Source organism: Mobula hypostoma, chromosome 5 (assembly GCF_963921235.1).
Source record: "Mobula hypostoma chromosome 5, sMobHyp1.1, whole genome shotgun sequence".
In the NCBI taxonomy this organism is placed as follows: domain Eukaryota; kingdom Metazoa; phylum Chordata; class Chondrichthyes; order Myliobatiformes; family Myliobatidae; genus Mobula; species Mobula hypostoma.
Window position 1 is genome coordinate 188,245,378 of NC_086101.1, and position 16,883 is coordinate 188,262,260.

At 40.5% G+C, this 16,883-nt stretch overlaps 1 protein-coding gene across 4 annotated transcripts in view; it reads right to left on the reverse strand.

The window, feature by feature from the left end:
* htt (huntingtin) overlaps nucleotides 1-16,883 on the reverse strand; it is a 265,277-nt gene that overhangs the window by 242,164 nt on the left and 6,230 nt on the right. For all 4 annotated transcript variants that reach the window (XM_063049530.1, XM_063049527.1, XM_063049529.1 and 1 more), the window contains exon 2: nucleotides 3,733-3,816. In XM_063049530.1, coding sequence (XP_062905600.1) covers nucleotides 3,733-3,816 — 84 coding nt within the window. The remainder of the gene's footprint in view (nucleotides 1-3,732; nucleotides 3,817-16,883) is intronic.

Consider the following 16,883-nt stretch of genomic DNA (forward strand, 5'->3'; position numbering starts at 1 on the left):
TAACTTTTGGATTTCTGCTGAGTTGGAGATGGCACCGAGCAGCTCATAAATTGCTATGGTAACCAAAGGCGGCGTTATTTGATGGTCAGTCGTGTTATGATCTTCCGGCAGCGTGTTTATACTTCTCAAGGACATTTGCCTGCTTGTATTCTTACACAGACAAAGGAAGGAGGAGTTATTTGAATGACAGTTGATACTCAGTACGGTGAGATAAATAGAAGGTCAGATGATAGACCGGAGACACATGTTTTGGACACTGAATGAGCTTTGTGTGCCCATAGAAAAAGTGGGTTTTTGGAGGATCGATCAGGCAAGTTGATCAGTTGCTCTTGCAGTGAAAAGAAAAGGATTGACTGGTAGGGAGTTGTCCATGTGTCCACCCTTGCCTGGGTGATAGTTCCACCACAGAAAAACAGTCCCTTTTGTTGTGGTCACAGTCGGTGACTTTTAAAGGATTTCAGAGGACTACGAGAAGATCAACGGGGTCAGCTCACCTGAAGACTCAAATCTCTCTCCTCCTCTCTCTCTCCGTCACTACTCAACTCAATACCACAAACTGAACTGAACTTTACTCTTGATCATAAGACTGTATCTTTTTATCCCTAGACTTGAAAAAGCTTGATTTTCATTTATATTCCATACTTACTTATATACAATCATTGCTAACATGTTTGATTTATCTACATTTATATTACTGTATTGCGTAGTTACTAATAAGTATAATTAGGTAATGGCAATACTGGACTCCAAAGTGTTTTCTATTTCTGCTGGTTCTTTATTCCCATCACAGGGTACGTGACACCAACAGCAGCAGCTTGCCAGAGTACTCTGTCTAGGACCAGTCTTTCGAGCTGTCCCCAAGTGTAGCACATCTTCAAAGATCCCTCCTCTCCCTGGGATAAGGTTCTTGCAGCTTCTGTAGCACTGGGTTTTTAAAAGGATGGGGTTGAAATTCCCAGACGCAACTCTCCTCATTTCACAGCTGGGCTTGGACCTTACATGGTGGAGGTCCATCCTATTAAATGCTCAGTATCGATTTCCTCAAACAGTTCCTCTCCACCCACTCACCACGTCATCTATTTCCAAATGCAAAACACCTTCAATTTAAGCAGCTTCTTAATGTTATTTTCATTTTTCAAGAGTAACAGTTCCACATCCTAGTCAAGGTTATTTATTTCAAATACAGTATTCAACTGGCGACCATTTATATCTAGAAGCATGTATTTCGGTCTCCCACACCAGCAAAAAAAAACCTTGTTTCAGATGTATCAAATTTGATTCAATAATTGATGAGATTGCTATCAGGAGGCTTCTCAACTTTCTTGCCTCTTGAAAGAAAGAATCCAGGTCTAGTCAGACATTATTGACAGTTATGTCAATTCTGATAAAATCCTTTTGGATTAGATATTCTTTCCAAGTTCTAACCCGCTCTACATACTATTTTTTAACATGGGAACACTGAACATAGAATAGCACGGGATAGGTCCTTCGGCCCACAATGTTGTGCCGACTTTTAAACCTAATCTACAATCAGTTGAAGCCTTCGCTTCAGTATAGCCCTAAATTTTTTCTATCAACCATAAGCCTATCTTAGAGTCTCTTAAATGTCCCTAATGTATCTGCCTCTACCACTACCCACACAGCCACCATTCTCTGTATTGAAAAAGCTTACCTCTGAAATCCCCCCCTGCCCCTATACTTTCCTCCAATCATCTTAAAGTTATGCCCTTTTGTATTAGCCATTTCCACCTGAGGGGAAAAAATCTCTGGGTGTCCACTTGACCTCTGCCTCCTAACATCTTATACACCTTTATCAAGTCACCTCTTATCCTCCTTCGCTCCAAAGTGAAAAGCCTCAAGCTTGCTCAACCTACGCACATTAGAATAAGCAACTTAAATACAACTTTTCTGCCTTAAAATTCTTCTTAGAATGAATCCTCGTGCTATCAGCATTTTATGGTGTTATGCTTAATTTACATCTACTTTTGATAGTCTGTGTCCTCAGAACCCTTTTCCACTTCCACCCATTGGAATATTTGGCCTCTTGTCTATCAATCACAATGCACAACTTAATTACTACCAGTGAAATTCAGTAATTATCTTTTATTTATTTAGAGATACAGCATGGTAACAGGCCCTTGCAACCCAACAAGCCTGCACCACTCAATTCCACCCATGTGACCAATTAACGAACTAACCCTTTGGAATGTGAAAGGAAACTGGAGCACCCAGAGGAAACACATGACCACAGGGAGAACATACAGACAGCAGTGGAATTCAGTCCTGGTCACTGGTGCTGTAGTAATGTTATTGTAACACTACGGAACCATCCCATACCTAAAATTACACATCGTACATTGTAAATTTATTAATATATTGCTCTTCCTCAGTATCGTCAATAGCTCTAGTTTTACCTTGCTCTCAAATTTTTGGATTTTCTTGATTCCCAACAATGTGTCTTGCAACATCAATTTCTGCCTTCTGCCAATCCTTTTGCTTTCCAATTGTTATTCTGCTCTACAAAACTCAGAACTTGTTCATTTTTCATCTGTGAAGTTCTTTATTAATAGCCCTTGGAAAATCCTAGTATCTTAAAATTGCTGCATTTTCCTATTCCTACTGTTAATTTTGCTTCGGTAAAAGAAAATACAAACCAATAAAACTGATCAAATATAACTTTTTGAAACTAATCATCAACTATTCTTTGCTGTAATTTCAGCTTTTAACTATTTTTGCTTAAAATAAGATATGCTAAGCAGTATGTCAATGGGTCTGTAATATCCTGAACTTGATTCTATACCTAGAATATATTCAACATTAGCTATCCAAGATGGTTTCCTTCTCTAATGCTTTATTTATTTTTTTACAGGTAGTAGTATTTCTGCCAAGCCTCTCACACTCCATGGACCTTATATAGCTAATTGAGACAGTAGAAAAATTACAACAAGGCCACCCAACCCATTGATCCTGCACAGGCTGCAAAACAGCTACTTGGCTTCCAGTACCTCACATTCCTACAGGACATGGCTTTTAAAATCTGATGAGGATTTTTTAACTGTCTGATTCCCTGCCACCTGCTGGGTGAGAAAACCTTTCCTTATCTTTCTTCTAACCCTCTTCCAATTACTTTAAATTTGTTCTCAGGCTTTTGACAGATCAAGTAAGGGAATTGCAAGGCATTTCTTCTTTGTATTTATTCTGTGCCCCTCAATTTTATGCACCACAGTTGTGTCCTCTGTACTTCCCCGTTCCAAAGAACCCTGGAAAATTTTCTCTTTCCTTCTGATATATATCCCTTCCCCGAAAGAGACTTCAACCTTGTTAATCTCACTGGAAAATACTGTACAGTCAAACTAAACAAGGTGCACAACACAATACATAAAACTCAAATAACACAAAATAATATTCCCATAAATAAACTAACAAATAAAAATGTGCATACATGTCACAAGTTAAAAAGTAAACAGAGTAATGCAACAGGCACTTAGTACGTGATGAGACCTGGGTGGTGACAGTAGTCTCACAGCCTAGGGTCAGTCAGTACATGTAAAGGAAAAAAAAAACAGAATTTGCATCTCAGGTCGATGACTATTCATCAGAATTGAAATGCTAACGGCTTCTTTCTAGTCAGATACTACCTGAACTGTTAAGTATTCAGCATTCCATTTTTTAAATTTCTGATTTTCAGTATCTGCAGTTACAAATTTTTCTATTAAGACTGAAGTCATTTACCGAAGAGACTGGGCAACGATGTTTTCACATATGGTCAGGCAGTGAGTCACGCGGTCTTTTTTGGTTGTGGCAGATTCTTTCTTCCTGCAAAGATGAAAAGACCAATAATTAGGCATTACAGGGCATGAGTGTCCAGGAAATAATTTAATAAATAATAGGGTTTTAACTTGCCTAGCTTATTCCAGACACTGACTATAATGAACGGATTAGCAACAAGGAAAGGGAGATTGTGGCAGCAACGACAACAGCATATTTAAATCTTAGATAATTCAAGGTGCCTACAATTCTAGTTTCCCTCCCAGTGCATTCAAGAATATCTTGGTTTATTATTTTATGACAACCATATGAGTGAAAAATTCTTAAAGCAAATTATTTCATAAAGACGATACCTGCCAAATCAACCCACAGCATTTAATCAAGGATAGTATTAAACCATATAGCCCCTCCATAATAGAGCTTTCCTACCTGCATGTGTGAGTATGTATCATAAAACAGCTTCAAGCAACATCTAGCAGAGCGGATAACATGGTGTCATTAAGGATTACACTGTTGCTCACTAAGGCAACTGAACAACCACTCATGCACGGAAACACAGAACAAACATCACAGCATATTCTACTTATCACATTCTGCCAATACACTTGTTATTTGTGCAATGGTGAGGGCTGGTGGAGAAACAAATATTGTGTCACGTATACAATCGGGATCTTCAAGAATTATTCGCAAGTATCTTCCCCAGATAAATCCCCAAGATCTATTGTCATAAGACAATAAAACACAGGAGCAGAATTAGGCCATTTGGCCCATCAAGTCTCTACTGCCATTCAATCATGGCTGATTTATAATACCATTCTGCCTTCTCCCTGTAACTTTTGACGCCCTTACTGATTAAGAACCTATCAACCTCCGCTTTAAATATACCCAATGACTTGGCCTCCACAGCCATCTGTGGCAATGAATTCCACAGATTCACCACCCTCTGGCCAAAGAAATTCCTCCTCATCTCTGTTCAAAGGTACATCTTTCTATTCTGAGGCGGTTCCTTCGGGTCCTAGACTGTCCCCTCTCTTGGAAGCATCGCCTCCATATCCACTCTTTCCAGGCCTTTCAATATTCAGTAGTTTTCAATGAAATCCACCTCATTCTTCTAAACTCCAGTGAGTACAGACCCAGAGCCATCAAGCGTTCCTTATATGTTAACCCTTTCATCTCCAGGAACATTCTCGTGAATGAAAGGGTTAATGTATCAGTTGAATTCTCTCCCTACCCACATTTCTCTAAGTCAGCTTGAATTATTTTCAATGTTAAAAAAATAAAAATTTAGATTAAATTGCAGTACTCCAGGACGGACTTGTATGAACACAAACTGGGGTATAATAGCGCAACAGTTAAGTTATTGCAACACACATAAAAGTTGCTGGTGAACGCAGCAGGCCAGGCAGCATCTCTAGGAAGAGGTGCAGTCGACGTTTCAGGCCGAATGTGCATTCAGAAACCTAGACCATTCACACAGAAACAGTAATTCACATCCTGGTAGCCAAGGAATTTAAAATCAAGTGATTAAGTAAATTAGGAACTTAAAAAGCTAGAAGTAGCTTGCCATAAAATCAATCTGGTTCTCTTCTGGGAGCAGAACATCTTTACAAGATCTGGCTAATTCACACTGCAGAATCATCTGAATTCATCTCTTAATATCTTCTCCGTTCAGAGACAATTAGGGATTGAAAATATATATCAACCATTTCAAATGACACCTCATGAACCAAGAAAAAGAATTACATTAGGGAACAATATTAACTACATGACTCTTCCAAAGAGTAATTGTATGCATTATGGATCCACTGGCTCTCTTTATCACTGTAAGAATTTAATACTGGTAATTGTTTGAGGAAATTAGACATATTTCTGTGATAAGACATTAAACATATATGACTTCAATCACAACACACATACAAAAACATAGACTGTGTAATTTTATCATTTCTATTTGGAGCTTCTACTTGCAATCACTGATGGAAAGAACATAAACAGCATTAAAGTTTTTTTCTAAAGATAATATTTTACGAAATAACTCCCTGACTTCAAGTCATGCTGATTCCTTTTCAATTACTTACTTTTTTTAAAAAAGGAAACATAGGAGCAATTGTAGCTCCTACAGAAAAAGCAACTTAACTATCCATTTTGGTTACGTGGCAGAAGGTAAACATTAGTCAGGAATCGGCATTACTCTTGTTTGGAAAAAAATGCCACATCTCTTACATTCACCTGAAATTTATTTTATTTATTTCAAGATGCAATACGGAACAGGAACAGGCCCTTATGACCCAACAAGCCATGCCAACCAGCAACCCAACTGGCCCAATCATAAGACAATTTACAATCACTAATTAACCTATTAACCAGTGGACGGTGGAAGGAAACCGGAGCATCCGGAGGAAACCCACGCAGTCACAGGGAGAACATACAAACTCCTTACAGTCGGCAGTGAGAACTGAACTTTGACTCCAGGCCTCAGATCGTAATAGTGCCATTCTAATCACCATGCCACCATAGTGCCCTGATCCCCTACACTGTTATCTTAGTCTAAATTCCATGTGTATTACCTTCACTAACTATAAAGTACTTAATCATCATTAACTAGGTTAAATAATACTTCCAGCAAGATGGCACCAGTGACCAAAGTGACATCTTGCAGACAGCTTACAAAACTACTGGATACTCTTCTGCTGAATATATTACTTCTGAATTTCGATCCATTGCAGCCTGTAATTTTGCTTTTAAGAATGTGTATTTGGGCTGACTGAATATTCTGGTGCTTCTGCTACCTTCTGGGGAATTTGGTGTGGATAAGATTCTGTGTCTTTCCCTCATGACGGAACACGAACCCGTGGTCAGTTTCATTACTCTTTGCCAATTAAAGCATCAAACAAGATTAAAATCAGAAGACGAGAGCAGAAAATGAACAGGTGCTCAGTGTTGCCTGTCTGAGTTTAACCGGTCTCTTTCGCTGCTGCCAGCAGGCAGAAGGTGCAGGAGTCCCATGCCGCCGGCTTCAAGAGCAGACATTGCCCAGAAGTCAATGGACATCTGGACAGGCTTGTCTCAGTGCAGAGCACGCTCAGCACCTATGGTCTTGCTTCAGACTCATGTTCCTTCTGTTTGCTGTTTACTTTTTTTTAAACTATTTGTGCATTTGATCAGGGCGATTCAGCACTGAACTGACCCTGCAGCTATGGCCTGTGGACATCAGCATAGCACTAAACACTCGCTTTCGGGGACTCTGCAGTTGATGATATTTGTTTACTTTTTATTGTTTACATGGTTTGTTTTCACTTGCACATTGGGTGGTTCATGGTCTTTGTTGTGTAGGGATTTTCACTGAACAGATTCTATTGTTTCTTTATTTAGTGGATGCCTGCAAGACAAATCTCGAGGTTGTATAATGTATACATACTGTGAACTAGGTTTCAGCTCATTGCAGCAGAACCCCCTAGCAAGAGCTGGATGAAGCCATTTCCATGCAACACAAACATACTGAAGTCACAAGCATTATACCACTACCCTGATTATTCAACGTAATAAACTTTTATTTGCAGTATATTTCACGAGTTAAAATATAGAACTTAGAACAGTATAGGAACAGGCCATTCAGTCCCCCAATGTTGTGCTGAACCAATTAAATGAGTAAGCAAATGGCCAGCTGAACTAATCTCTTCTACCTACACGATATCCATATCCTTCCATTTCCCTCACTGCCATGTGCCTAGCTACACATCACTTAAAAGTCCCTAATGCAGGGGTTCCCAACCTGGGGTCCATGAACTCCTCGGCTAACAGAAAGGGTCCGTTGCATAAAAAACATCAGAGCCTAATATTTCTGCCTCTTCCACCACCCCATGCAACGTAATTAAGGCACCACCACTTAAATTTTTGAATTCATTAAGTTTTTTTGGATTTTATTCTTAGCTCAAAAGCAAGGCCCAATAAAGAATCTTGTGCTTGGTACACATACGATCTCCAGCATATCTGTTATAAAAGATAGCCCAGACATGAGCTAAACTTGTTTATATGATTAATGATTGGCTTCTGCACCTGCTCATTATGGTTTTGATAAATTAAACAGTGGTGCACACCCTTTCCAATACACAAAGCAGCATGCATTGAGAAAAGCAAACAAAATACACAGCCATATCAAGAAAATCTGCCATATATTTAAATTAAAAATAAGGAAAGAGAAAAAAGTCCACCATTTCTCAAAAAAACTAAGCGCTCCTGCATATCATTTCCTCAACACACACACACACACACACACACACACACACACAAAATGCTGGAGGAACCCAGCAGGTCAACATTTCAGACCAAGACCCTTTATCAGGAGACATCAGGGCATCTCTCATTATTGCTCTACAATAATAACCTGTGTTTATATATTAGTAAAGTGTCCCAAGATATTTCGTTGGGATGCGATGGTCTGGGTGGCAGGGTGGAGATGCATCTTTACCTTCCCTCGGCCAGCCTGCAGGTCACCCTTGGGCAAGGTATAGAACCTGCTTGGCACCCCCACACCCCACCCAGATCAGGGACACGTGAAGAGCCATGGGAGCAGGTGACAGATGGTCGTATGAGTCCTGGTTATGTGACCATTGATGCCAGGCTGACAATCTCTCAAGAGTATTGATAACACAGGGTCAACAGTCCTGTAAGGACACTTCCCAGGAGGTGGCAATGGCAGGGCACTTCTGTAGAAAATTTTGACAAGAACAAACATGGTGATAGAAAGACTATGAATACTCACGTCATACGACACAGCACATAATGATGATGATGCTATAGTTTGAGGCAAAGCCAAATAAAGAGTTAAATTGACTTTATTTCTTACATTCTTCACATACATGAGTAAAAGTCTTTACGTTACATCTCCGTCTAAATATGCAATGTGCAATCATAGTAATTTATAATAATTAGAACAGTCAATGTAACATAGAAATATACTCAAATCAGCGTGCGTTAATCAGTTTGATGGCCTGGTGGAAGAAGCTGTCTCAGAGCCTGTTGGTCCTGGCTTTTATGCTGCGGTAGCATTTCCCAGATGGTAGCAGTTGGAATAGATTGTGGTTTGGGTGACTTGGGTCCCCAGTGATCCTTCGGGCTCTTTTTTCACACTGGTCTTTGCAAATATCCTGAATCATGGGAAGTTCACAACTACAGATGCGCTGGGCTGTCTGCACCATTCTCTGCAGAATCCTGCAATCAAGGGAGATACAGTTCCCATACCAGGCAGTGATGCAGCCAGTCAGGATGCTTTTATTTGTGTCCCTTTAGAAAGTTCTTAGGATTTGGAGGCCCATACCAAACTTCCTCAACCGGGGTGTACAGACCAGATGTGTTCAAAGTCATTTCTCTGAAGGAAAAATACCAGATCTTAGGTCCGTGTCCCTTGAAGTCTGTAGCAATGAATATCAAAAAGGCACAATGGGTAAATAATACAGAAGGGCATCAGAAGTATCCAGAAATGGAGGCAAGAAGTCAGAGGACGTTTCAGAGATATTAATGGATAAGCCCATGGAGTGATTTGAAAATATGAACAAAAACATAAATCCTTGCCAGCTTGGAAGCCAATAGAACTCAATAAGCAGAAGGGCTTTGGGTATTCAGGTTCAAGTTCAAAGTTCAAAAGCTCGAAGTAAATTTACTATCAACAGACATGTCACTATATACAACCCTGAGATTTGTTTTCTTGTGGACATACACAGTAAATCCAAGAAACAATAGTATTAAAGAAAGACCATAACCAACAAGGCAAACAACTAATGCGCAAAAGACAATATATTACAAATACAAAAAAATAATAAAAATAATGAATAAACAAGCAATAAATATCAAGAACATAACATGAAGAGTCCTTGAAAATGAATCCATAGGTTGTGGGAACTGTTCAGTGTTGGGTGAGTGAAGTTGAGTGAATTATCGCCTCTGGTTCAAGAGCCTGATGGGTGAGGGATAATAACTATTCCTGAACCTGGTGGTATGGATCTTGAGGCTCATGTCCCTTCTGCCTGATGGCAGCAGCAAGAAGAGAGCATGGCCTGGGTGGTGGGGGTCCCTGATGTCCTGTGACGTGTAAATGTGCTCAATGGTGGAGAGGGCTTTACCCATAATGGACTGGGCCATATCCACTACTTTTTGCAGGATTTTCCATTCAAGGGCATTGAACCAGTCAATATACTCTTCACCATACATCAGTTTCTGATGTCATACTGAAACTTTGCAAATCTCTAAGGAAGTAGTTGCAGTACTGTGCTTCCTTTGTAATGGCACTTGCATGCTGGATCCAGGACAGATCCTCTGGAGTGATATCACCAAGGAATTTAAAGTTGCTGACCCTCTCCACCTCTGATCCCCCTGGTGAGTATGGATTCCAGGACCTCCGGTTTCCTCTCCTGAAGTCAATAATCATCTTCTTAGTTTTGCTGACATCGAATGAGAAGTTGTTTTTGTGGCACTACTCAGCCAGCTTTTCAATCTCCCTCCAACAACGAAGATGAGTCAACCACCTTCGATTCGGCTAACGACAGTGGTGTCATCAGCAAACGTAAATATGGCATTAGAGCTGTGCTTACTCTCTCAGTCATAAACACTAAGAAATGAACAGATGAGTTTTAGAAATCTACAGATTACAAATTGGGAAGCCAACCAATAGAGCAGAGACCAAACTGATAACCAACACACATTATCTGTTCAAGTGCAAATCAAATTTTTGAAATTACAGGAGCAATTGCAGTGTTTAAAGAATTTAGACAGGTACACGAAAAGAAAGCTTTAAAGGAATACAAATGCAGGCAAATGAGTCTAGTTTAAGTCGACATCAACAAATTGGACCAAAAAGCCTGTTACCATGCTGTATAAATCTAAAAAGGAAGTTGTACAATTAGTAATTCCAGAGAGGAAGGTCAAAGCTGGACACCCTCATCTCTGGCCCCAACACCCTGACCTTTTCAATCTGGCCCAGCACTTAAACTGGCCAAACAGTGGGGTGTCCCTTGCTCTCGGACCCAGGACCTGCCGCTTCAATATGCTCTCGGACCAGGGACCTGCCACCTCGATTTGGCACATACCCAACCTTTCCAATCTGGCCAGCTGCTTAAATCACTCTCGGGTCAGTGCCACACCGCCACAACTCAGCCTTGCCTTAGTTCTGCCACTTTGAATGGCCTCCAAGTCTATTCCAGCAATGGCTAAACACTGGCTCATTCCCCACTCTCGGGCTCGGGCCTGGACCCTACCACCTCAATTCAGTCTGTACACACTGTACCACAACCATCCCACACCTTCGAGACTTCAATTCACAATGCAAAAATGCCAGGTCCAACCAGCAGTACAAAGCACAACTTCCGAGAGGGAAGTTATAGGCTATTGACTGCAGTGATCAATTTTGAGAAAAATGCGATTAATAAAGTAGTTAGTAAATAAAAACAGAATCTAGTGCTTTTCCAATGTATATGACAAACAAACTGTTCTCAGGCTTCCAACCAATAGGCTGTACCCAGCTGGAAGCCCGAGAAAAGTAGTTAGTAGTCTTATTTGCAACCAGCAAGTTGTCGCTATGCTTCACCAGCACCATCTTAAACCAAACGATGCCAAGTAATAGAAATCCAATTCTATCTTCGTGCTTGGTGTAACTTTATCTGAACCAATGTAATTCAACAGTTACTTTGTTTAATGTGCACTGGGATGTAAATAGGTGTAACAAAAAAACAAGATTGGAAATATGAGATTTTGAGTGATTTTTTTGACCAATTTAAGCATAGGATTTGAAAATTTGATTTCCACAATGACACATTTTGTGTCCTGGACACTGTTTGTCCTCTTGTCTTCAAATCAGAAGTCAACAGAGGGCTATGGGTAACCCTAGGTAATTTCTAAGGTAAGGACATGTTCGGCACAGCTTTGTGGGCCGAAGGGCCTGTATTGCGATGTAGGTTTTCTATGTTTCAATGTTCATAAGGCTATAAGACATAGGAGCAGAATTAGGCTATCTGGCCCAACGAGTCTGCTCCACCATTCAATAATGGCTGAACATTTTTACCTCTCAACCCCAGTTCCCGGCCTTCTTCCCATAACCTTTGATGCCATGTCCAATCAAGAACCTATCAATCCCTGCCTTAAATACACCCAACGACCTGGCCTCCACAGCTGCATGTGGCAACAAAATGTCTCTGCCTCATTCCAGCTATTCAGCTTGAAACTCTCTGCAGATATTGTATACAGTATTGAGGAAGCTTTGGAGTGGTTTGAAAGCTTATGAGGCCTCAGCTACTTCCACAGCAAGATGCTAAAGATATAATAATCTGAACTGTAAGATCGTAAAACAAAGGCACAGAATCGGGTCATTCAGCCTAGAGTTCACTCTGCCATTCTTCATGGTAGATTTACTATCCCTCACAACCCCATTCTCCTACTTTCTCCCTATAACCTTTGATGCCCTTACTAATCAAACACCTATCAATTTTCCTTTTAAATATACTCAGTAACTTGGCTGCCACAGCCGTCTATGACAATAAATTCCACAAATTCGCCACCCTCTAGCTAAAGAAATCCTTCCTCATCTCTGTTTCTAAAGATACATCCTTCTATTCTGAGGCTGTGCCCTCTGGTCCGAGACTCCCCCACTTTAGGAAACATCCTCTCCACATCCACTCTTATCTATGCATTTCAACATGAGGTAGATTTCAATGATATCCCACACCGCCCCCTCCCCACACATTCTTAATCCCAACAAGCACAGGCCCAACGAGTTGAGCTCATTACATTAACCCTTTCATTCCAGGATTATTCTCGTAAACCTCCTCTGGACTCTCTCCAACTCCAGCATTTCTTTTCTTAGATAACGGGCCCTAAACTGCACATAATAATCCAAGTGCGATATGACCAATGTCTTATGAAGCCTCAGCATTACATCTTTGCATTTATATTCTAGCCTTCTCTCAATGAGTGCTAACATGGTATGTGCCTTCCTTACCACTGACTCAACCTGCAATTTAACTTTTAGGGAATCCTGCACAAGTACCCCCAAGCCCCTTTGTACCTCATTTCTGAATGTGTTCCCCATTTGTGAAATAGTGTACACCATTATTCTTTCCACATGACCATGCACTTCCCTACACTGTACTCCATCCACTCTGATATCCTGGCCATTGTATATCCCACAACCAACAGACAAAAAAATAACAAATTACCTGGATATTATCACACTGCTATTTTGTGGAAGCTGTGTACAAACTGATTGCTGAATTTCTTGCAAAATTACCCCTCCTATGAAGTGTTGGTGGTAAGGAAGGCAAACGCAATGTTAGTGTATATTTTGAGAACTAGAATTTAAAAGCAAGGATGTAATTCTGAGGCTTTATAAGACATTGGTCAGACTGAATTTGGAGTACTGTGAGCAGTTTTGAGTTCCAAATCTAAAGGATATACTAGCACTGCAGAAGATCGAGAAGAGGTTCATGAGAATGATCCCAGGAATATCAGTGTTTAATGGCTCTGCCTCAAAATAGAAGGACGTCCCTTTAGAACAGAGATGAGGAGGAGGAGAAGACGGCGGCGCGACACAGTGCGCACAGCCACTCTGGTGGTGATGAGGTTACTTGTCAAGTAAGGTACCATGCACAATTCCGATTTGATGGAGACAGACGTGAGAGTACAGAGGAACATCTGGAGAAACTTCTGAAATGCCCGCTTCGCTGCCGCTGTTACTGTGTGGTCCGGAATCTCCGGAGCAGAAGGCCCCGAATCTTTGACTTTGCTTGTTTCAGCGGCCGGGGCTAGGTCAAAGGCGCTCGGCAGAGGATGGTGCTCGGGAGGCTGTATCGGAGGCTCAAAGTTTTCGTATGGCCGGCCAGTGTCGGCTGTGGTCGGGTGCTTTCAATGCATCAGCAGTTGTCGGTGCCTGAAGGTTTGTGGCAGGGAGTTTCTCCCTTTGCCGCCTGCTATCAGGGACTCGGGAGTCGATCAGAACTTTGAGACTTTTTTTTTACCGTGCCCATGGTCTGCTCTTTATCAAATTATGGTATTGCTTGCACTGCTGTAACTATATGTTATAATTATGTGGTTCTGTCAGTGTTAGTCTTTGGTTTGTCCTGTTTTTCTGTGATATCACTCTGGAGGAATATTGTATCATTTCTTAATGCATGCATTTCTAAATGACAATAAACGAGGACTGAGTGTTCTCATAATCTAATCTAATTTCTTCAGCCAGATTGTGTTAAATCTATAGAATTCATTGCTACAGACGGCCAAGTCATTGGGCATATTTAAGGTGGAAGCTGTTATGTTCCCGATTAGTAAGGGTGTTAAAGGTTACAGGGAGAAGGCAGGAGGATGGGATTGAGGGGGAAAATAAATCAGCCATGATGGAATGGTAGAGTAGATGATCGGCTTAATTCTGTTTCTATGTCTTTATGGTCTTATGGGTGTGATCCAAGTGTTTTGGGATATACTAAAGGGATGTTAGAAGTTCTGTTTAAGTGCAACTTTTTCCTTTTACTATTTAAAAAATATTGTTAAAACATTAATAAATAGTATCAATAAGTTTACACTAAACCAGGTTACCAACTATTGCCAAAACACTGAGACATTGAATGAAACTGAGCATACAAACTCACTTCCCCTTTGTGGTTGAAGATTAGACAGTGAAAGGACATAAAAGGGTGGATCTAGTCAAAATACTTTCCCTCATAACAACGGTTGTTGGCAAATCTCAGACAGTGACAGAGCTGTGCAGGAGCGAGATAGTGTCATCTGCAACAACCTTTCATTCAATGTCAGTAAGACCAATTGTGGACATCAGGAAGGGGAAGTCGAGGGAACACACACCAGTCCCTGAGTGGTCAGCAGTGAAAAGGGTGAGCAGGTTCAAGTTGCTGTGTGTCAACATCTCTGAACATCTATCCTGGGTCCATCACATTGATCCAATTACAAAGATGATATGCCAGCTGCTACATTTTAATCGGAGTCTGAGGAGATTTGGTTTGTCACTCAAAGACTCTAGCACAGTTCTACAGATGTATCATGCAGGGTATTCTGACTGATTGCATCAATATCCGGTATATCAAGTACACAGAATCGGAAAAAGCTGCAGGGAATTGTAAACTCAGCCAGTTGCATAATGGGCACCAGCCTGCCACCATTGATGACATCTTCAAAGGGCAATGCCTCAAGAAGGCAGTATCCAACATTAAATATTCTTACCATACACAACATACTCTCTTTTCATTACTACCAAGATGCACACTCAGCGTTTGAGGAATAGCTTCTTCTCCTCAAACAGATTTCTGAATGGTCCATGAACACTACCCCATGATTTTGCTCTTTTTGCAGTCCTTACTTTTTTATATTTCTAATTGCAGCTTTTAGTAATTCCTTACACATTGCAACGCACTGCTACTGCAAAACAATTACTTTCATGACACATCAGTGATAATTAAACCAGATTCTGATTCTGAACGTCCTCCAGGAGTAGATGTAGTTTGGAGGCTCAGTGACCCAGAGAGCTATGTTGGCTGGAGTCAGGGCTTTGTGCTTTGACTCTCTGTAGGATCACCCATGTCAAACAGGTCAAAGGGCAGAGGCCAGATTACGAGCGGTCCACTGGTGTTCATGGTTCGGGGGTTCAGCTCAGGGCTAACAACCCTAACTGGTAAAACAAAGTTGTTACGGAAACAGCAATGAAGATTCCTTCTACATCTGAGCGCGACAGTACTCCTGAGTTTGCATGACTGACAGTAGTGAAAACTGAGAGGAAACTACCGAAGCCCTGAACACTGTCAGAGATGGAGGACTGTCATTGGTGCCCTAAATGCCAGCGGCAATATGGACAGTAAGTAACTGATACTGAAATTGATTTCCAAGGAGGATATTAGGTTTATGATTTAGAAGAAATTTTATTAATTACTTTAGCTAATGAAGCTACTTTGTCTCCACTTTCCCCCGGGTGAACACAAGTACACAATAAGGATGTGAAGTACTGATTATTTATTGAATTTGGAAAGGCAGCCCTTGAAGCTTAAAATACAGGATTCCTCACTGGTCAGAATCAGGTTTAATATCACTGGCATATGTCATGAAATCAGTCGTTTTGCAGCAGCGGTATGTTGCTTTACATTAAGTATTATAATAAGAAATATATTTTTAATAATTTAATTAAATAGTGCAAAAAGAAAAAGGAAAATAAAATACTGAAGTAGTATACATGGGTCCATTGTCCATCCAAAAATCTGATTGCAGAAGGGAAGAAGTTGCTCCTAAAATGTTGAGTGTGATCACTTCACAAAATAAAGGTTAGGCCATGGCCTCTGAAAGGATGTGCCCTAATGGAGTCAACTTGAGAAAAGTCCATGTCTCAATCACCATTCTTTATATCTGCTTGTAAATAAAATAGACACTAATTAATCAACTTAACTAACTGAACATTTACAACCCTACCCCTGGTCCAGTATCGATGCAATTTTCTTGTGCAAAATAATGGGTCACCAAGGCTGGTTACAATTACCACAAAATTACAACAACACTATTTGGAAAGCACTTAAACAGTCACCCCACTCTCCAGCAACTCTAGCCGGTAATCCAAGAATCCAAGAAATTGACGAACCAATTTTCCAATAGAACTCATGCAGGAGATCTGGTCTTCAACAACAAAGTGTCTATGTTAAGTATTAAGACTTGTGTGCCAATAGCTTTATAGCCTTAAATCCACACACTGCTCAATTTCCAATCTTGTGAAATAGCTCAAGTATTAATCTCCTCCTTGAAATAGAGACTATTTAACTGAATAATACCAAAGGAACGTTTTGCTCAATAAAAGAAAATATTGCCAATGGCTTATAGCAGAAATTAAACACATTTCTCTGAACTCTTAATTCAATGCATTGCTTGCCACCAGATCTATTATTGCTGGCATCGCGCACTGCAGTAGTTCATTACATCCAGTTGTCAAACAACCATAATACTGCAGAGTTTATAAACAGAATTAGGATTTACGTTTTTCAAAAGTCACGGTTATGCGCTATTTTAAAAGAGAATTGTAAACAGTAACTCTTCTGTAGCATCTGCTTCAAGTTGTGTAAGACATCAATGAGGCCGAATTGGGAATA